Source organism: Pristis pectinata, chromosome 4 (assembly GCF_009764475.1).
Source record: "Pristis pectinata isolate sPriPec2 chromosome 4, sPriPec2.1.pri, whole genome shotgun sequence".
Classification (NCBI taxonomy): Eukaryota; Metazoa; Chordata; class Chondrichthyes; order Rhinopristiformes; family Pristidae; genus Pristis; species Pristis pectinata.
The window spans coordinates 111,547,524-111,569,244 of NC_067408.1; the positions used below are offsets into that span (position 1 = coordinate 111,547,524).

At 43.5% G+C, this 21,721-nt stretch overlaps 1 protein-coding gene across 3 annotated transcripts in view; it reads left to right on the plus strand.

Annotated features, from left to right (window-relative positions):
- Window positions 1-21,721, plus strand: part of gabpa (GA binding protein transcription factor subunit alpha) — a 51,962-nt gene that overhangs the window by 19,585 nt on the left and 10,656 nt on the right. For 2 of the 3 annotated variants that reach the window (XM_052014000.1, XM_052013999.1), the window contains exons 3-8: window positions 859-954; window positions 4,133-4,280; window positions 8,447-8,531; window positions 12,289-12,540; window positions 13,887-14,081; window positions 17,582-17,638. In XM_052014000.1, coding sequence (XP_051869960.1) covers window positions 884-954; window positions 4,133-4,280; window positions 8,447-8,531; window positions 12,289-12,540; window positions 13,887-14,081; window positions 17,582-17,638 — 808 coding nt within the window. In that variant the 5' untranslated portion in view covers window positions 859-883. The remainder of the gene's footprint in view (window positions 1-858; window positions 955-4,132; window positions 4,281-8,446; window positions 8,532-12,288; window positions 12,541-13,886; window positions 14,082-17,581; window positions 17,639-21,721) is intronic. The other variant, XM_052014001.1, reaches the window with a different exon arrangement.

Here is a 21,721-nt window from a genome sequence, read left to right on the forward strand (position 1 = left end):
TGTGCTTTTTTTATTCTACCTTGCCCCTGCCTGAGGCTAAATCCTCTGCTGGCATTTGCCATCTAAGGAGGTGTTCGCCCACCTCTTTGCAGACTGTGGATTTGCTGAGGGTGTGGAGAAGTTTGGAAGGGTCCTTGTCATCGTTCATCCTGAGCAGCTGCATAACAGAGGACTCTCTGATTTATGGGCCCTTCCCAGGGATACACACAGAGACATCAGGTGATGCTGGAAGATCATCAACTCAGTGAAAGACACTCTTTGGTCTTCCCGAATCTTGTTGGTCTTCCAGCACGGCGAGATGTCCGTAGGGGAATGCTGCCGACTGGCACATTCCAGGCTGCAGGAGTACCTGCTGAGGGACGCACTGAAGCTGGGTGCAGCTAATGCAAAGGTTCTGTGCGGAAGGGCCAAGTTATAGGGTCCTTCCGCTACTGGATATTGAGGGGCTGAGTCCAGCAGGGAAGTCCATTAAACAACAGAAGGGTGAATTGCCCCAGGGTTGCCCAGATGAATGGCAGTGTGTTCCTAAAAAAAAGTGCTATCGTTAATGTATTGACTAAGTGACGCATAAGAATGTAAAGAACTTTGTGCTGTGTGTATTCTTGTGTATATATTTTTATTATGAGTAGAGTTTATTTTTGGGGAAAAAATCTGTGTAAGTAAGTAATGCATACTCAAGGGCACTTTTCAGCTTAAAACTTGCACATCTTCATTATGAAGATTACAAGAAGATAGAATGAAGCCCCGAGTAACTGAGGAGTCATGAAGTAGGCTGCTATGACAAGTGTCATATTTAACTCTGCAGCTCCTCTATTTTTCTAATTAATACCATTTGTCCTTTTCTCCTTTCCCATGCAGATTGTGAGTTCCAAATCCCACAGCCATGACAAAGAGATCAGCAGAAATAGAAATAGAAATAGATGATGAGGAGAAACGGCATTGCACAGAGGAAAGGTTGGTTAGAACCCATACTTCCATCGACATGTTCATTCATGGTCAAGTGCATTGAAATGTATTCTTTGGTTTTACTTGGTTATTATTTTGTTTAATCCCTGCTTCAAGCAGGATGCTTACTATTGGTAAACGGGGAATTTTTTATTGACAGGTATCAGTACCAAGCACTTGCAGAGCAAGTACAAGACAGCTGAATGGAAAGAAAGGCTTCCCCTGTTGTGTGTGCTGATGCAGGGTCTCGACCTGAAATGTCAACCATCAATCTCCTCCACAGATGCTGCCTGGTCCACTGCGTTCCTCCAGCAGTTTTTTTGCTTCCCCTGTTCTGCCCACTTTGATCCTCTCCATAATTTCAGAATTGTGCTCTGACTTCATTAGTCTAATAAACTTCATCCTTCCCACCTTCCGATATAACACAATCCTTGTAGAAAATTGAAAATCAATAGCTGCAAATCTGAAATTTAAACAAAATGATCTGACTACTCTGTTGGACACCATCTGTGGAAGTGGAAATAGTTAATATTTCAGGTTGATTATCGAAATCTCAGATTTTAAAAGTTGCAGAGAAAGGAGAGGGATAGAAAGGACAAAGAGTGAGCAAAAGAGACTGATGGAGATGGTGGTCCTGCCTGCTGAAAGACATGGTAAAGACGTGCTCATTGCAAATTATCTGTCTGGAAATGAATGGGGAAAGGTTAATGCTGAAACTCTGAGATGCCAAGCACTGCAGTTGCCGGAAACCTGAAATAAAATGCTGGCATTATTGGCCAGTTCTGCTACAAACTGGGAAGGCCGGTTATCTGAAATTGTTGATGTAGATGTAGTGTTACTCCTTAGTTACGCCTACGAACAGTGCAAGAAGCCAAAGATGCAGAGATTGGACTGGGATGGAGAATTAAAAGTAACAGTAATCTGGAAACTCAAGGTCGACCTTGCAAATTGAAAGCTGTTTTTCTGCAAAACAAACACCCAGTCTGCAGTTGGCTCCTCTGTGTTAGAGGAAACCAAATCATGAGCACTGAATGCAGCACATTAAATTGAATGCCTACTTCACCTGGAAGTAGTATTTGGCTACAGAAGTGTTTACATAAGAACATAGAAGCAGGAGTAGGGCACCTTTCAATAAGATCATGGCTGATCTGGCAGTGGACTCAGCTCCACCAACCTGCCTTTTCCGCATAACTCTTAACTCCCCTGCTATGCAAACATCTATATAACTGTGTCTTAAATATATTTAATGAGGTCGCCTCTACTGCTTCCCTGGGCAGAGAATTCTATAGATTCACTACTCTCTGGGGAAAGCAGCTTCTCCTCACCTCCGTCCTAAATCTACTCCCCCGAATCTTGAGGCCATGTCCCCTGGTTCTAGTCTCACCTACCAGTGGAAACAACCTTCCTGCCTCTATCTTTTCTATCCCTTTCATAATTTTATATGTTTCTATAAGATCCCCTCTCATTCTTCTGAATTCCAGTGAGTATAGTCCCAGGCGACTCAATCTCTCCTCATAGGCTAACCCTCTCATCTCTGGAATCAACCTGGTGAACCACCTCTGCACTGCCTCCAAAGCCAGTATATCTTTGCTCAAGTAAGGAGACCAGAACTGCACACAGTACCTCACCAGTACCCTGTTAAGTTGCAGCATAACCACCCTGCTCTTAAATTCAATCCCTCCAGCAATGAAGGCCAACATTCCAGCATCTGCAGAATCCCTTGTTTCCAACCTACCCAGCTACACATTTTCGGGATGTTGGAGGAACACAAGAACATAAGGAATAGGACCAGGAGTAGGTCATCTGGCCCATTGAGCCTGCTCCACCATTCAATAAGATCATGATTGATCTAGCTGTGGACTCAGCTTCACCTACCTGCCTTTTCCTCATAACTCTTAATTCCCCTACTATGCAGAAATCTATCTGTGTCTTAAATATATTTAATGAGGTAGCCACTACTGCTTCCCTGGGCAGAGAATTCCACAGATCCACTGCTCTCTGGGGGAAAAACAATTCCTCCTCATCTCCGTCCTAAATCTATTCCCTCGAATCTTGAGGCTATGTCCCCTAGTTCTAGTCTTTCCTACCAGTGGAAACAACCTTCCTGCCTCTATCATCATCATTTAACATTAGGATGGTCTCTGACTTGAAGGGGAACTTGCAAGTGCTGCTTTTCCCATGTGCCTGCTGTCATTGTCTTGGCTGGGAGAGATCACTGATTTGGAGGGTGCTGTTAAGAGAAGCCTTGGTGAATTGCTCCGTTGCATTTTGCAAATGTTGCATGCTGCCTCATTGGGGCACCGGTGGTAGAGGGAGTGAATGCTTAAGTTGGGAATGAAATGACAAGCAGATTGTTTTGCCTGGAGATGCAAGAGACTGCGCATGCTGGAATCTGAAGCAAAAAGCAAACTACTGGAAGAATTCAGCTGGTCAGGCAGCATCTGTGGAGGCAAAAGGATGGTCAACGTTTTGGATCAAGATCCTGCATCAGGACGAAGAGTGCAGAGGGAAGATAGCTGGTATAAAGAGATGAGAGGGCGGAGTGTAGACAGGAACTTGAAGGTGATAGGTGGAGCCAGGTGAGGTCTACAGCAGATTCTACAAGATCTTTCAAAAGGTCACTTGACATTTTCAACTCAAAAGGCAAACTCTCAAGTTTTGAGAAAAAATCCAAGATATGGAAATAAGTTGGGCAGTTCTTTCAAATAACTGATAAGGTGCAAAGGGCTGGATGGTCTTTTACTTTGCTGTAAAATCTGTGATTTTTATGAGCACACCAATATTTTTATTGATGTGAACCACAGAGTTTAATCTGACACATCCACATGAGCTCCTTGAACATTATTCCTTTTTCTGCTTGACCTGCTAAGTTCCCCCAGTAGTTTGTTAGATTTTACCTTGTATGTTGTAGAACTGCATTTGAATATTCCATCGCACTCCTTATATGTGCCTGTTAGACAACGGCAAGGCTTATTGGGAAGTAAGAAGTGTGTCATTTGCTGCAGTATTGCAAGCTTCTGCTTGCTCTTGTAGCCACAGACTTGTGGCTGGTCCAGCAGAGTTTCTCATTGGTCACTCCCCTCTTCCACAGGTTGGTGATGCAGATTCCAGCATCTGCAGTCTGTTGCGTCTTCTTGATGAGTGATGTCGACTACTTTCATTTCTTTCCATTTCATTCCTTTTCCAGCATTGCAGAGCAGACAACTATCACACCGGCAGAGTTTGTGAGCCAATCCATTGACATCAATGAACCTGTCGGTAATCTGAAGAAGCTGTTAGAACCACGCCTCCAGTGCTCCTTGGAAGCACACGAAATTTGTCTTCAAGATATCCTGGTAAAGAACTAGATCTAATGTGAGATTATTTGGAGAACTGCCAGAATTTGGGCTGTGTATAGTTTGAACAGAATGAAAACTGAGGGTCTTTTTTTGCCATCTGAGCTCCTAGTTAAAGTTGCAGCATTATGGGTGCTCAGCATTTCCATTTACCTAAGTAGGAGCCAGTCCATTGGTAACTTCTTGTGGTATTTTGATTCAAGGTGCCATGACTAGAGGCTGAGACCCACTTGTTAATCTCCTCAACTCAGAGACTTGAGGGCATCTTGTTTTAAGTAAAATGTTAAATGCAGGGATTATAGAGATTGTACAGGTATAGGGAAACCATTGTTTATCTTCCATCCTTGATATCTGAATACCAAGCTCCTAATTCTCACTGACTCCTTTCCAGCAGCACTGCCTCTCAATCACCATCATCTCCTTAACGTCCTAGTAAACCAGGGATGCCCAAACCTTCAGGTTTAGAGGACCTTTTTTAACTCGGTACAGAAGACTACTGGGCAAAATTACTGCCTTAACTCTGCCAATGATGCAGGGAGTATGCTGAGCATGAGCAGTGGCATCATTTTATAATGCTTATTTAACAGCATTTACATAAAATTTTACTGCATGTTTGACGCTCTAAAGAACACCAAAGTAAATCCTAGCTGGAGGGTTGAGTTGAGCTTTGGTGTTCATTAGAGATCAAAGTTAAAAGTTGAGTTTATTGTCACTTGCACGTCCATGTATGCACAGGTGCAATGAAAAAACTTTCTTGCAGCAGCATTTATAGGCACATAGCATCATATAAGCAGTATTCACAAGAAAAACATAAAATTATCCACAATTTTTATAAGAGAGAACACAATTAGAACAAAAAAAAAGTTCATTTTAGTGCAAAGTGGTCATAGTGTTGCTAAACTGTAGTGATTAATGTCTTGCCGGTTGGTTCAAGAACTGAATGGTTCAAGGGAAGTAGCTGTTCTTGAGCCTGGTGGTGTGGGACTTCAGGCTTCTGTACCTCTTGCCTGATGGTAGCTGCGAGAAGATGGTGGGGATCTTTGATGGATATTGCCGCCTTAAGGCAGCACCTCCTGTAGATACTCAAGATGGTGGGGAGGGATGTGCCCGTGATGTATTAGGCAGAGTCCACTATTCTCTGCAGCTTCTTGCATTCCTGCACATTTGAATTGCCGTACCAAATCATGATGTAACCAGTCAGGATACTTTCAACAGTACATCTGTAGAAGTTTGTTCGCGTATTCAGTGACAAGCCTAACCTCCCAAGAAGGTAACGATGCTGGTGGGCTTTCCTCATGAAAAACTTATGAAGAATTTCCCACTGTTATAAGGACCCTTGACCTCACAATCTACCTTGTTATGACCTTGCACCTTATTGTCTACCTGCACTGCACTTCCACTGTAGCTGTGACACTTTACTCTGTATTCTGGTATTGTTTTTACCTGTAATGCCTCAATGCACTGTGTAATGAATTGATCTGTACGAACGGTATGCAAGACAAGCTTTCACTGTACCTCGGTACAAATGACAATAATAAACCAATACCATGAATACACTCACTTTAGGTGTGCCACTGCCAGTGATTCTAAGACATCCATCATCTTTTAACATAATATGGTTACTGATTCAACTTGATCTACTCTCTGCCCATTGTCTACTTTGGCATCTTCCTTGCTTCCCCACCGCATTCTCGAGGATGTTGCCAGGACTGGAGTTATGAGGAGAGACTGGATGGGTTGAGGCTATTTTCCCTTGAGCAAAGAAGACTGAAGGGTGACCTTGTGGAGTTTTATAACATCATAAAAGGCGTAGATAAGGTGGATGGTCACAGTCTTTTTCCAAGGGTAAGGGAGTCTATGACTAGAGGGCACAGATTTAAGGTGAGAAAGGAAATATTTAAAGGGGACTCCTGTGGGGCAAATTTTTCCATTGGTGGTGGGTATATGTAATGAGCTGCTAGAGGAGATGGCAGAGGCAGGTACAATTACAACGTGTATAGAACATAGTACAGGAATAGGCCCTTCCGCCTACAATGTGCTGAACTAATTAAATTAGTAATCAAATGTCAACTAAGCTAATCCCTTCTGCCTACACAATGTCCATATCCTTCCATTTCCTGCACATTCATGTACCTATTTAAGAGCCTCTTAAATGCCTCTATTGTATCCATCACCACCACTGCCACCCCTGACAGTGCATTCCAGGCACCCACCATTCTGTGTATATATAAAAAAAAACTTGCCCCGCACATCTCCTTTGAACTTTCCCCCATCTCACCTTAAATGCATGCCCTCTGGTATTACACATTTCAACCCTGAGGGGGGGAAAAAAAAATTACTGGCTATCTATCCAAGCCCCTCGTAATCTTATAAACCTCTAGCAGATCTCCCCTCAGCCTCCACTGCTCCAGAGAAAAGAACCCAAGTTTGTCCAACCTCTCCTTATAGCACATGGCCTCTAATCCAGGCAGCATCCTGGTAAACCTCTTCTGCATCCTCTCCAAAGCCTCCACATCCTTCCTATAACGGGGTGACTAGAACTGAATGCAATACTCCAGATGCGGCCTTAGTAGGGTTTTATAAAGCTGCAACGTAACCTCCAGACTCCTGAACTGAATTCCTCTTGAACTCACTTCCTCAACTCAACCTACATTTAGGTTAGTTCACGAATAGGAAAGGTTTAGAGGGATATGGGCCAAATGCAGGCAAATGCTAGCTCAGGTGGATGAATCAGCTCAAAGGGCCTGTTTCCGTGCTGAATAACTCTGACTCTATGGTCCTATCCCATCTCTCTGCAACTCACTTTCTCCACAACACCAAAGCAAGCAGAGGAAGGGCCCATTTCATCATGCATAATGGCTTCACCCTCTTGAGCAGTGGAACTTCAGAGGCCCTTCAGGTCAACCCAAAAGTTGCCGTGTCTGTGGACCAAAGTTTGGGTACCCCACTTCTAACCCTGTGTCACCAGCATGTACTCTGGGTAATGTTGCACCTCGCACTGTTCCATTACCAGAGCCTGAGGCTTCAGCCTTCGTACTACCTGTGTTGGTGCTTCTCTGCCTTCATCCTTCCATCTTGTTGTCTCATACCAGCAGCCTCCTTAAAGCTGTGTATATCACATCCCTTAATTTCTCCCTCCTGTCATGCAGGGCTCCTCTGATCTCCATCTTAGCACCTTTGCATGAATGACGCTGAAAGTGTGGCTTGTTTTTCATTATTGAATGCATTCATTCATTTGAATCTGATATGCGCATTAGGCGGTGGCCAATGGATTTCCTTTATTCTATTTTTAATAAAGCCACCATCCACTTAAAAGCAAATACAATCTGATTTAAATAGAGCTCTATCTTTGTAGTTTTTCCTCTTTAATTATGGTCAAGTTAAAGCTCATGGGGGACCATTTAACTACAGCATTGTTTCCCCGTCCATCTGTCTGGTAAAGCAACGGATTAAGGTTAATGAATGCATTTAGATTAAGGAATGATTAGAAATGGTATTCTCTTGGTTACGGCAGAGAAATCAAAGATGCAGTAATTGAGTATTTCCAAGGGCCTTTGTAATGTGAGCAGCTAAAGACCATTTCTGTGGTTAATGATTAGCAGTTATCCTATTTAAAATTGTTACAGTGAGGGGAGACTTTAAGAGAAATTTTACAGTGGGTTATTGGAGCTGAATGTTCTTTCACTGGAATGGGAGAGGTGGAAACTCTCATCTTTAAAGGAATAAGTGACAAGCACAAGAAGATAAATACTTGGGAGAGAATATCAGACTGATTAGTGTAGCTGTGCTTCACCCACGAGCCAGTATGATGGACGGACCAGGTAGCATCCCTCAGTGCTGTAAATTTGCACACTACTAATTCCTTCAGCAAGCCTGAAGATAAGCTTTCTTGACTAAGCTTATCTGATTATTGCAGGAATGACTTTGCAGCGAAGGTAACAGTGGCTTGCTTTATTTCTGAATAATGAATTTTGGAAATGTAATCCCTTTCCACCAGAGGGAACTCCAGGGGTATTTTTTTTGCAGTGTGGAGAGTGAGGGTTTTTTGCCTTTTTATTTATTATCAGCAATCAGCTTGTACTGTTGAAGCAGCATCATGGTTGATGAATTTGACTTGGGAATGGTTTTTGCATCTGATAACTTTTCTTGTTTTGTCTGCCTGATAGCTGGATCCGAATCGCAGTTTGTATGATCAGGGAGTGAAAACTGATGGCACTGTTCAACTCAGCGTGGAAGTCATTTCCAGACAAGGTAAGCTTGTTCTAGATTGCGTGCTGTGTTCCAGGCTCAAGCACAGACACTTTTTTTTTCTGAGCAGAATGCATAACCTAAGTAGGCTGACAGTAGAAGCCCTATCAGAAATTTATTGGCACGTTTGCAGATTGAGTATTCATTTTGTTTTCTGTCTGTTTCATCGCCCTTCACTTTCAGGAATAAGATGCTGTGAAGAGCATTATTGAGATCATGTCTCAGCCTGCCTTTATCCTATATGAATGGGGTACTGAACAAACCCTTATCCAAACTGGTCTGGCCACAAGTGACTGCAGTGAAAGCCGGAGATGGGGGTGGAATTGGATAGAAAACAGCTGCTGAAACACAGGCAGCTTTCAAGCATTCCCTGTGCTTCCCTGCAGGCCATGAATTTTTCCTATCACCATCTTTATTCTCGCATGCCATGCCCAGTAAAAAAAAAATTAGCCAGCTTACCCTCAATCACGAACTGTGTCTGGAGCTTTCCTTGGTTTTAGTTGCTGTTCAGTCACATAGAAATGCAAGGAATATACAACACAGACATGGGGACTTGTGCATGAATATAAATTTAACCCTTCTTTGAGGGGCATGCATGTGACCTTAATCTCTAGGATATAGAGGATTGAGTGAATCTCTGCATTTTACCTTGCATGATGTGTCATTTTTTGGTGGTGATTGGGCCAGGCCATGGCCCTGTTTTCCTCCTGCAAATATCCCAACTCAAACAGGGTCACATGGTTCCAGATCTGTTATTTTGTTGGAGGGAGAGACCATGGGGAGATGGGCGCTTTGAATCCATGCCAACCATCAACCACCCATTTACACTAATCCTATATTAATCCCACTTTTGATTCTCCCTACATTCTCATCAACTCCCCGCTCAGATTCTGCCACCCACCTACACACTAGGGGAAATTTATAGGGCTAGTTAACCTACTAACCTGCACGTCTTTGGGATGTGGGAGGAAACCTGAGTACCCAGCGGAAACTTGTGCCATCACAGGGAGAACGTGCAAACTCCACACACGCAGCACCTGAGGTCAGGATTGAATCCGAGTCTCTGGTGCTGTGAGGCGGCAGCTCTCCTAGTTGCACCTTGTAATGTTCTCTCCCACAAATTAAGATATCTTCAGAAAATACTGGAAAGATTCAACAGATCGGGCAGCATCTGTAGAAAGAGAAACAGAGTTTCAGGTCAAAGACCAGCCAAGTGCTTCCCATCTTTTCTATTTTTATTTCCAATATCTGCAGTTTTTTTTTAATTTCAATGAAAATATCTTCTCTCGGTCCCCTTTATCAAACTCTACCGTCTTTTTAAAGACCTCTTAGATCACTCTTTAGCCTTAAATTCTGGCTGCTTAACCTTTTGTTTCATGCTTGTAAGTTTCTTTGTTTAAGAAGGGCAGTAGGAGCAAAGCAGGAAATTATAGGCCAGTGAGCCTTGCATCAGTGTAGGGAAATTATTGGTGATGATTCTTAGGGATAGGGTTTGCTCACATCCGGCAAAGCTTGGACTCGTTAGGGATAGTCAGCCCTGCTTTGTGCGGAGGAGGTCATGTCTTATAAACTTGAGTTTTTTGAGGAGGTGATGAAGATGATTGAGGGTAGGGCAGTTGTTGTTGTCTGCATGGACCTTAGTAAAGCATTTGACAAGGTCCCTTATGGTAGGCTGAGCCAGAAGGTTAAGGCATATGGGATCCACGGAGACTTGGATTCAACATGGGTTTGACCACAGTAGACAGAGGGTAGTGGTGGAGGAGCATTTTCTGACTGGAGGTCTATGATAGTGGTGTTCCACAGGGGTCAGTGCTGGGAGTTCTGTTATTTGTAATTTATGTAAATGATTTGGATGAAAATGTAGGTGGGCTGATTTGTAAGTTCACAGACAACTGAAAAATTGGCAGAGTTGTGGATTGTGAGGAAGGTTGTTAAAGGATACAGCAGTATTTAGATCTGTTGGAAATATGGACGAGAAATGTCAGAATGGAATTTAATCCGGACAAGTATGAGGTAATGCACTTCGAGAGGTTGGACTGGATTGTTTTATTATTGTCACTTGTACCAAGGTACAGTGAAAAACTTGTCTTGCATACCGATCATACAGATCAATTCATTACACAGTGCATTGAGGTAGTACAATACAGAATGCAGAGTAATGTGTCACAGCTACAGAGAATGTGCTGTGCAGGTAGACAATAAGGTGCAAGGTCATAATGAGGTAGATTTAGGTCAAGAGTCCATTTTATTGTACTAGGGAACTGTTCAATAGTCTTATAACAATGGGATAGAAGCTGTCCTTGAGCCTGGTAGTATGTGCTTTCAGACTTTTGTATCTTCTGCCTGATGGGAAAGGGGAGAAGAGAGAATGTCCTAGGTGGGTTGGGTCTTTGATTATGCTGGCTGCTCTACCAAGGCAGTGAGAAGTTTAGACAGAGTCCATGGAGGGGAGGCTGATTTCTGTGACATGCTGAGCTGTGTCCACAACTCTCTGCAGCTTCTTGCAGTCATGGGCAGAGCAGTTGCCATACCAAGCTGTATTCCATACCATACCATACCATATCCAGATAGGATGCTTCCTGTGGTCCATTGATAAAAGTTGGTGAGTGTCAAAGGGGACGTGCCAAATTTCCTTAGCCTTGTCAAATGTAGGTGGGAAGTGTACAGTAAATATCAGGAACATTGATGTAGAGGGGGATCTTGGGTATCATCCTTAGCTCCCTCAAAGTGGCAACACAAGAAGATAGGGTGGTAAAGCAGGCAAAGGGCATACTTGCCTTTATTGGTCAGGGCATTGAGTAGAAAAATTGGCAAGTCACGTTGCAATTATATAAAACTTTGGTTAGGCCACATTTGGAATATCTTGTGCAGTTCTGGTCACCATGTTACAGGAAGGATGTGGCAGCTTTGGAGAGGGTGCAAAAGTGGTTCACCAGGATGTTGCCTGAATTGGAAAGGTTTAGCTATAAGGAGAGTTTGGGCAAACTTGGTTTGTTTTCTCTGGAGTGCTGGAGGCTGAGGGCCAAGCTGAGAAGTATATAAAATTGAGAGGCATAGATAGGGTAGATGGTCAGTCTTTGTCCCCAGGGTAGAAATGTCAAATGCAAGAAGGCATAGCTTTAATTGACAAGCAAGTGTTTTTTTTTCTGGAAGACATCGCCAGAGTTGTGGTAGAAACGGATACAATAGCTGCATTTAAGAGGCATTTAGACAGGCACATGAACAGGCAGGGAATAGAGGCATATCGATCATGGGATGAGTTTAAGTTGACACCATGGTCGGCATAGACATCATGCGCCAAAGGGCCTGTTCTTGTGCTGTACTGTTCTATGAAAGTCGTCTAATGCCTTTCCTAGTGCTTCTATGTCTATCTCATAATACAGATGTTAGAAGTGTTCTCTATGCAGTTGAGTATGTCCTAACCAAGTTTTAATACATTTAAGCTTAAATGATTCATCGCCCTTGTCATGCTGTTTTATAGCCTTTGTAATTTCCCAGTGCTTTTAGTGATTTATTCATCTGTCTCCTTAAATTCCTCTCTCCCATTTAGTTCCTTATTTTAACAAAGATTATCTGGCCTTATTCTTTCTTCCCACTGTGGACCACCTTGTACTTATCTGCATTCAGTTTCATTTGCTAATTACTTGCCTGCTCTACAAGTTCAATCGCTCCTCTGTATAGTTTGGCAATAGTTTCTTTGCTCCCTTGTTAGTTGGGAAGAGCGCGTCTTGTTGTCTTGTTTAAGTGTTGTTACTTTTAGCAGGAGTGGAGCCGAAGCTTAACATCCTGGAGATTGTTAAGCCGGTTGAAACAGTCGAGGTGGTAATTGACCCGGATGCGACGCATCAGGCAGGCGCCGAGGCTCACCTCGTGGAGGAAACACAAGTCATAACGTTGGATGGCTCTAAGCAGCTGACGGCAATCCCAGACGAGACCTCGGAACAAGTAACACGATGGGCCGCTGCCCTCGAGGGTTATCGGAAAGAGCAGGAACATCTCGGAATTCCATATGGTACGGCATGGGGAGAGGCCGTTCAGCCCATCTGGTCTGTGCTCGTGATTATGCTCACCATAGCCCACTCCCATTCTTCTTCACTTGTGCCTATCCTTCTGCTCTTTTGTCTCATTTCTCTATTTCCCACCGAAATTCTTGTTGACTGTTTATTTCACCTTTTTGAAACTGTATATCACAGTGAGGGACTCCGAATGTAAATACTGGTGTCTCCCTTTTCGATTTGAGCACTGTTTGGACAGTCAAGGTTCCCTTGCTGCATCTCAAAAACTTGCCCAATACCATCCCAATGGAAGTCCCTATTAATGTACCAGTTTTCCATTCTAATAACAGATATACAATGACTTTTCTAAATGAGAGTAGAAAATTAAAAGTAGTGTCACGCTGTGGTCCACACATGAGACTGTTCAGGCTTAATCGAGTAGTCTGTTGGCACTCAGTGCTGAGGCAGAAATAATGGGCAGCTGAGTACAGTACCAAATAATCAATTCGCATCAGGGAGTCATATGTTAGCAATGAGTCACCCATTGGCAAGCGAAGAAAGAGGGGAAATAAAACTGTAAAACGCTTACTTATTTTGTTTCTCATTCATAGCTGCTTTGTAGTTTTAAGAGTTCATGTTCAAGGCTACAGTAATGATCTACTATCCCTTAAGAATCTCTTATGTGCTCTACCTCTCCAGGAAACACAGAGCCCATCCCTTAATCTGTACTGGTGGAGGTTTAGTGGCCCAGCTTTGGCCCCAGTTTCTTCAGACATTAATAACCACAAATATTATTTTATCACCATTTTATTGGTTCCAGGGCGATAAAAGCAAAGCTGGAATTTTTAATTGTTCTGTGGGACCTGGATGTTGCCAGCGAGGGCAGCATATGCTGCTGATCTGTATTTGCTCATGAATCGAATGAGGAGAAAATCTATTATATATTTAAGCGACAGAACAGACAAATCTGTTTTAATTGAAAACATTCGGGTAGGATGCAAAGTGCCTTCTCCTTTGACCACCACATTTTATTTCGCTAGCTCACAACCTTTTGTTTTCAGATCCCTGGTCCATAAAGAACTAATCATACAGCATGGAAATGGGTCCTTTCACCCTACCAAGTCCATGCCATCCATCAGGGACCCATTTACACTAATCCCACTTTATTCTCCCCACATTCCCCTCGACTTTTCCCAGATTGCCTGTCCCCCTCACTGAAGCTTTCAACAATTACACCCTCAAATATTGGGCATGTTCCAGCTGTGTTAACGTGGCAGAGATTGTATTTAAATAGAAAGAACTGTTATTTTTTTTCCCCTTAAAGAATGGATTTCATCTTGTTGTCTTCATTTCCCTGCTCTAGATCCAATTCAGTGGTCAGTCGACCAGGTATTGCACTGGGCCATGTGGGTAATGAAGGAGTTTGCCATGATTGACGTGGATGTGAAGGATCTGACCATTATGGGGAAAGACCTGTGTTCCCTCAGCCAGGAAGAGTTCCTGCAGAGGGTGCCGAAGGGAGAAATTCTGTGGAGCCACTTGGAATTGCTGAGGAAGTGTGAGTAAACCCCAGTGCAACAAGTATTCTTATCTATAGCAGAAATGCTGGAAGAACTCAGCCAGTCAAAGAGCATCTACGGAAAGAGGACCCAGCGAGCTGGAATGGGAAGAGGACAAAATCAAGATAATGGGAAATAATGAGAGGGTAATTTATCAGAAAATTCAATGTTTGTTCCAGAGGGTTGCAAAGTCTCTCTGGAATGGACCCTCTGGAATAAACATTGAATTCTCCAACTTCAGGTTAACTGCTCTCTCGTCATTTCCCATAGCATGCCTGTGTCCCTTTCTCACCCCATTTCTTTAAAATGTCTCACTAATGGTAAATTGGTTGGTTATTGTCACACATATCGAGGTGCAGTGAAAAACTTGTCTAGCATACCGTCCATACAGATAATTTCATTGCAACAGGGCATTGAGGTAGTACAAGGTAAAAGAATAACAGAATGCAGAATAAAGTGTTACAGTTACAGAGAAAGTGCAGGCAGGCAGACAATAGGTGCAAGGCCATAACGAGGTAGATTGTGAGGTCAAAAGTTCATCTTATTGTACTAGGGAACCATTCAGTAGGCTTCAACAGCATTCAACAGACCATTCAACAGCGGGATAGAAGCTGTCCTTGAGCCTGGTGGTCGTGCTATCAGGCTTTTGTATCTTTCTGATGGGAGAAGGGAGAAGAGAGAATGTCCTGGGTGGGTGGGGTCCTAAATTATGCTGGCTGCTTCACCAAGGCAGCGAGAGGTATAGACAGAGTCCATGGAGGGGAGGCTGGTTTCTGTGATGTGCTGAGCTGTGTCCACGACACTCTGCAGTTTCTTGCGGTCATGGGCAGAGCAGTTTCCATACCAAGCCGTGATGCATCCAGATAGGATGCTCTCTATGGTGCATCGATAAAAGTTGGTGAGTGTCAAAGGGGACATGCCAAATTTCTTTAGCCTCCTGAGGAAGTAGGGGCACTGGTGAGCTTTGTTGGATGTGGCATCTACATGGTTGGACTAGGACAGGCTATTGGTGATGTTCTCTCCTAAGAACTTGAAGCTATCAACCTTCTTGACCTCAGCACCGTTGATGTAAGCAGGAGCGTGTCCACTGTCCCCCTTTCTGAAGTCAATGACCAACTGTTTTGTTTTGCTGACACTGAGGGAAAGATTGTTGTCATGACACCATGTCACTAGGTCACTACACATGCCCCTTATCCACTGACCTGTCTTAACCTATCTCCATATAGGCTTTTGTCTTGCATCTGGTTCTTCTCCCCAGCTGTGCTTTGTAAACTATAAACCCTCCACTCTTCCCCATGGTTCTGAGGAAGGGTCACTGACCCAAAACATCAGCTGGTGTCTCTTTCCACTGATGCTACTTGACTGGCTGAGTTCTTCCAGCATTTCCGTTATTGCTTTGGATTCCAGCATCTGCAGTTTTGTGTTTTCACGTATTCTTGTCATATGGCTGACTGGAATTTTATTTATGGAACCTTTCTTCACTCTGCTGCCTTTCTCTAACTGATGTTGAGCACTGTTCATCCATCACCCCTTGTCAACTGACCTAGATTGGCTTCCAGTTTGGCACCATCTCAGTTTTAGAATTCTCATCCTTGTTTTTAAAGTCCCCTATGGCCTCTCCCCTTTCTACTTCTTTAATTTTCTACAGGTCTTCAATTCAAGCAAATTTTATCCTCCTGGTTTTAATTAAAGCAACAGTAGCGATCAAATCTTCAATGGCTGAGGCCCCTAACCCTCAACCTCTGACCCTTTCACCATAATTTCCTCTCAAATGCTCCTCAAAACGTACCTCATTTATCAACTGACCTAATATCTCTTATTGTAGTTTGATATTAAACTTTGGTTGATAATACTCTGTAATTCTTTTTGGACATTTAACCCTTACCAACCCAAGCCCTAGTGCACTCTGGGTGATAAATGCAGGAGGAACAGCAGAATAATTATGTTAGACCAGAGACCTGGACTGAGGTTCAAGAGACACTAATTCAGGTCTCACCATTATAAGTATTAAATACAGTTAAATTAATCTGCACTTTTCCAGAAAAAAGACAGCTGGCATCAGGGATGCTGACTGTGGAAAATGTTGGATAACATAATAACTGGTTTGTATAACGTTCAGGGAAAGAAATCTGCCCTCCTTGCCCAATGTGAAACACCAGATCCACAGAAATGTGACTGCCTGTTACTGGCTCTGTGACCAGGAAACTACTCCGCTGTACCAAACATTCAAAAAACAGCCAGTTCTCACCTTAAAGTGCAATTAGACATTAGCAATAAGTAGTGGCCTTGGCTGTGATGTCCACATCCCTTCAAACCTTAAAAATCTATGCAAGCTGTTGTTTTGGAAAGAGTCGTGTGTTGCCACCAATCAAACCAATTATCTGTGCCTCTCTCGCTTTTGGCCACAAAAAATGTTTCCCTCCACTTTCATCTTCCGTTAGTTTCCATTTGGTTTGGAACTTTTTTTTTGTTTGGCCCTGTGTTTTGTTCCCTTGTTATTCATCTGCTTTCCCACAGTTTGACTTTTAAGCTATTTTTTTCTCGTTCCTTATTGCAGAGCTAAGAACAGGAGATCCTCGAAGTGACAAACACAATGGTGTTGGTCTCGTCATCTTTAGATATTGTTAGCAGAGTCTGATCCTGTCCTTGCCCGGTGCCTTCACACACTTCTGTTTGCTTAGTACTGGAGCTTCTAAATGGATCACAAAGCAGTCAAAGGAATGTTTAATTTATTCTTTCCCCACTCTTGTAAATTCTTTCGAGCTGCCCTTGAAATAAGTTGCTGGTGAACTGCAGCCTTGTACTACTGCAGTAAGTGCAGTTGACGTTCTCTCACAGGACATTCAGTAGGTAATTTCAGATTTTGACCCAGCAATGATAGATGAAGGAAGTACATTTCCAATCCAAGTTATTGTGATTTGGAAGGGAACTTGGAGATGGTGTTAGATATCACTGGTTTGAATGGTGTAATTGAATAATATAAGATTTATTAATCACATGTACATGGAAACACACAGTGAAATGCATCTTTTATGTAGAGTGTTCTGGGGGCAGTCCACAAGTGTCGCCACACTTCCGGTGCCAACATAGCATGCCCACAACTTCCTAACCCGTACATCTTTGGAATGCAGGAGGAAACCGGAGCACCCGGAGGAAACCCACGCAGACACGGGGAGAACGTGCAAACTCCTTACAAATAGCAGCGGGAATTGAACCCGGGTTGCTGGTGCTGTAATAGCGTTACGCTAACTGCTACACTACCATGCCTGCCTATATGTTGTCAGTAGTGTGTAACTGTGGATGGGATGTCACCTCCAGCGCCCCATCCTTGCCCCACAGTTACCCATGCAAAGCACCTAACTCAGCACTAAGCTGTAATTGAAACTAACACTTGTAGTGGTCAAATGAAATAAATGTGGTACCCATCGCAGAATTTCATTACATATTTGGGGTAAATGTTTTGGTAATTTAGTTAATTGGACTTGTTCCTGCCCTACAGATGTGTTGGCAAGCCAAGAGCACACGGGTGAAATAGCGACTGTTACCATTGACCAACGTGAGTACCTGTGCCAAAATGACCTTTCTCTGTATCTGATTCTTAGATGATGGTTACTTTCCTTCCAATCATTCCACCAACCAATGACCATGTTTTACACTGGCTTCATATTGATGTTTATAGGCATTCAGCTACCATTAGCACTGTTGATGACTCTCTGAATGAGGCCTTCAATTTTGATGTGATTCTGTTGAGTTACTGCTGAATTAAAGATTTGTTATTATTTAGGTCACTGTTTAAGTCTCCGTTGTGTTTTTTTTATTATAACAGGATTTTTACTTTTTTTGGGACTACCTTTTGCATTTCTACTCTTTTCAGAGTTGAGCCCACTAAACACTGGCCAAGAGTAAGTTATTTTATGTTGTGCGCGGTTGTGGAGATCATTTTAAATTTCTTCAATGTTACCAGACACCTAGACTTGGATTATCCATCAGACATGAGTCTGCACACCAGTGTGAGGAGAGTCAGCTTCAGAAACAACATGACCTGCAAGCTTGTAACTCGACACTGGAAATGTACAGCTGTGATCAGGACCTCCATGGTCCCTCTAAGCTGCTCTAGTGCAAAGTACTCTTGTCTGGTATGGGAATGCTGTTCCTGGGTCGAACCAGTGTTAAAGAACAGCTGCTAAATCATCACATCAAACGAGCAGCAGTATCAGATTGTATATCCTTGGTTGAACTGTGCCATGAAGTATCCAGAGAGCCGTTGTCAGTCAGGCAGAGACGAAGCGACAGACGGAGGACACCAGACGTGGTCATGCTGCAGCAGCTGAACGCCCGAAGGTGCGCAGTGACTTCCTCGCAGTAGCAGCCAAGTGACCACCCACAGGGAGATGAGGTGGGCACGGCATGGAGACTGGTGCCGGAGGTCAATGCAAGCATCACGGAGGCTGAGCACCTTCCTGTGGGGAGGTGCAGGGATAGACCATCTGCCAGGCCCTAACCTGCCTCTGAATCCAAACTAGCAGGTTAAAAGCTATTATGGTAACGTGGGGATACTCCATCGGACCCCAAGGCCAATGTCGATGGTGAGAGATAGACGTTTGGTCTTCCAGTTGGTGAAGAGAAGCTCCTGCATGCTGCTGGATCTTGCTGACACCAACTTAACAAGTATTGAAACGTACTTGTAGCTAGAAAAACGCATGATTTGATGGACAGACACGAATCGTAAGGAAGTGGATAGAGTGCCGTTGTAAAGCCATCCATTGCTTCACGTGAAAATCTTGTTTCTGAAAGAATATTGAGAATGCCTTATACAGGTACTCCCCAGATTATGAAAGCCTGACTTATGGACAGCCTGTACATACAATCGAGCGTTTGGAAGACGGGCAGGATGGATGGGGATGGATTTGTCGGCTGCCGCGGGACTGCAGGCATCTCCTGCTGGGTGGGAACGGGGCATTTCCGCCTGCCTTCTCTCCCCACTCCCCTCATCCCCTGAGCAGAGCCGGGAGCCTGAGGAGGCTCACTCACTGAGTCATTGAGGCCAGCTGGTGGCTGCTCTTCCCCTGCCTGCTCGCTGTCCTGTCACAGCTGTTTCTGTTCATTTTCCTACTTACGAACAGTTCAGGTTATTAACAGCTCTCAGGAAGGGAATCCTGTCTGGGGACTTCCTGTACTAATCACATATCTCTCGAATCCAACAGGGAATTTGGAATAAACCTCTTCACCCTGAGAAGGGTGGAAATGTGGAACCTGTTATTATGAGGTGTTTGAAATTTAGACTTAGAAACAAACACAGTTTATAAATTTGAAATGGCATTAAGCACTCAATATGGAAGAAAATAACAAAAGATCATTCATTACAGAATGGGTTATAGAACATGGAACAGTACAGCATAGGAACATACCCTTTGGCCATTGATGTCCGTGCCAAATTAAACTAAATCTCTCTTGCCTGCACATGATCTATATCCCTCCCTCCATTCCCTGCATATTCATGTGTGTATCTAACAGCCTCAAGTGCCACCTTCGTATCCGTTTCCATCTCTCTCCCGGCAGCCCATTCCAGGCACCTACCACTCTGTGTAAAACAAAAAAAAACTTGCCCTACACATCCTCGTTAAATTTTTCTCCTCTCGCCTTAAATGCATGTCCTCTAGTGCTTGACATTTCTACTCTGAGGGAGGAGGGGGGTGGGCAGTGAGATTCTGACTCTACATTATCTGTGCCTCTCATAACTTCATAAACTTTTATCAGGACTCCCCTCAGCCTCTGATGCTTCAGAGAAAACAACTGACTGGCAAACAAGCGTCAGTGCCGATGTGAAGTGTTATATTTTATTAGGAAATGCAACAAGGTTGCAAATTACTGGAAAGTAAGAATCTACCTGGTATAGAGGAGCAAAAGAACCTGAGGAGATGCACAAAGCTCTGAAAGTGATGGCACAGTTAATTAGGCCATAACACAAATAAGGATTTATTTTTAGAGAGAGATTCGGAGAGATGAGAAATTATGCCAAACATTGAACCGTGTCCAGACCCCTCTTGGATTACTGTCGTTCATGTGGTGGAGACAATGCTGTGGGTAATTTAGAAGTTTGATACCTGTGTGGTTATCAATCATAGAGCAGCAGACTGGGTTGTTTTTGAAAAGGGGAGGCTGAGAGATGATCCGATAAAGGCTTTTGAAATTAAGAAAGCTTGTGATAGGGCAGATACAGAGCAAATGTTTTTATTTGTGAGGACGAGCAAAATTGAGAAATGATCAATATTAGAAACTGGAAAGCGAATCCCCCTACCCCCCAAAAAACAATGCAGGGAATGTGGAACATTTCCAGTAGGAGTAGTTGAGAGGATTGTGTAAATGCCTTTAAGGGATGGTTGGGTAGGTACATGAAGGAGAAGCATGTTAGGGGTTTTGCTGACAGATTAAGGTGATGGAGGGAGGTTTGAGTGAACCATAAACCCCAGTGTGGTCTGAATGGACCATTTCTGTGTCGTGTAGTTGAAATGAACGTATGGATGCATTTCAGGAGACAACCTAATTAAGTGTGTGAGAGAAAAAGATTTAGGAGGATGTGCTGACAGTGAGGTAAAGTAGGGTCGGTGGAAGCTTGAGTGAAGATTTGGGTTGAATGGTCTGTTTCAGCTTTGTAAAGTCTGTACAAAAAAATATCTTGGGGCATTGCTCTCATCTGCTAATCAGCGTGTTTTACTGTGAAATGTGCAATACATGGCTGAGGGACTTTCAGTTTAAACCATATTGTAATCTTGTTTATTGTATATTAATTTAAGGAGCATCAGTTTTGCTGACAAGACCAGCATTTTTAGCCCATCCTAACTGTCCTTGAGAAGATGGTGTCGAACAGTTGCAGTCCTTTTGTGGAAGGTGCCCCATGGTGCTTTTGCAGGAAGAGATCTAGGATTTAGATCGAGGAACAACAAAGAACCAGCTTTGTATTTCCACACCAGGATGGTGTATAGCTTGTAGGGGAATCTGTAATTGGTGGCGTTTCCATGACTTGCTTCTCCTGTGGTCCTTGGCAGAGGTCATGGGTTTGGCAGGTGCTGTGAGAATATCCCAGGCAGGTGACTGGAGTGCATTTTGTAGATGATGCTCTCCGCAGTCACGATTAGGGGACTGAAGGCTTCAGGTGGTGAATAGGGTACCAACCAAAGGGCTTCTTTGTCCTTGATGGCATTGAGTTTCTTGTGAAGCTGGACCTGCACTCATCCAAGCAAGTGGAGAATATTCCATTATGCTTTTGACATGTGCCCAACTATTGGGGAAGTGGCTTTGGGAAGTCGGGAGGTGATTCATTCACTGCAGGGTATCCAGTCTCTGACATGGTCTTGTGGTCACTGTGTGTGTTTATATGTTTAATGGCAGGCCCAGTTGAGTTTCTAGTCAATGCAGACTCCCAAGGATATTGATAGTGAAGGGCTTGGCAATGACAAGCCCATCGAATGTCAAGGTGGGTGGTTAGACTCTCTAAGATTGTTGCCTGTCAGTTTTGTGGCATGAAAATTACTTGCCACTTATCCTTATGGAAAAGTTCCTTACTTTCCTTATGGGAAGGGTTGAATGGGTTAGGACTTTATTCCCTGGAGTGCAGGAGAATGAGGGGAGATCTTAGAGG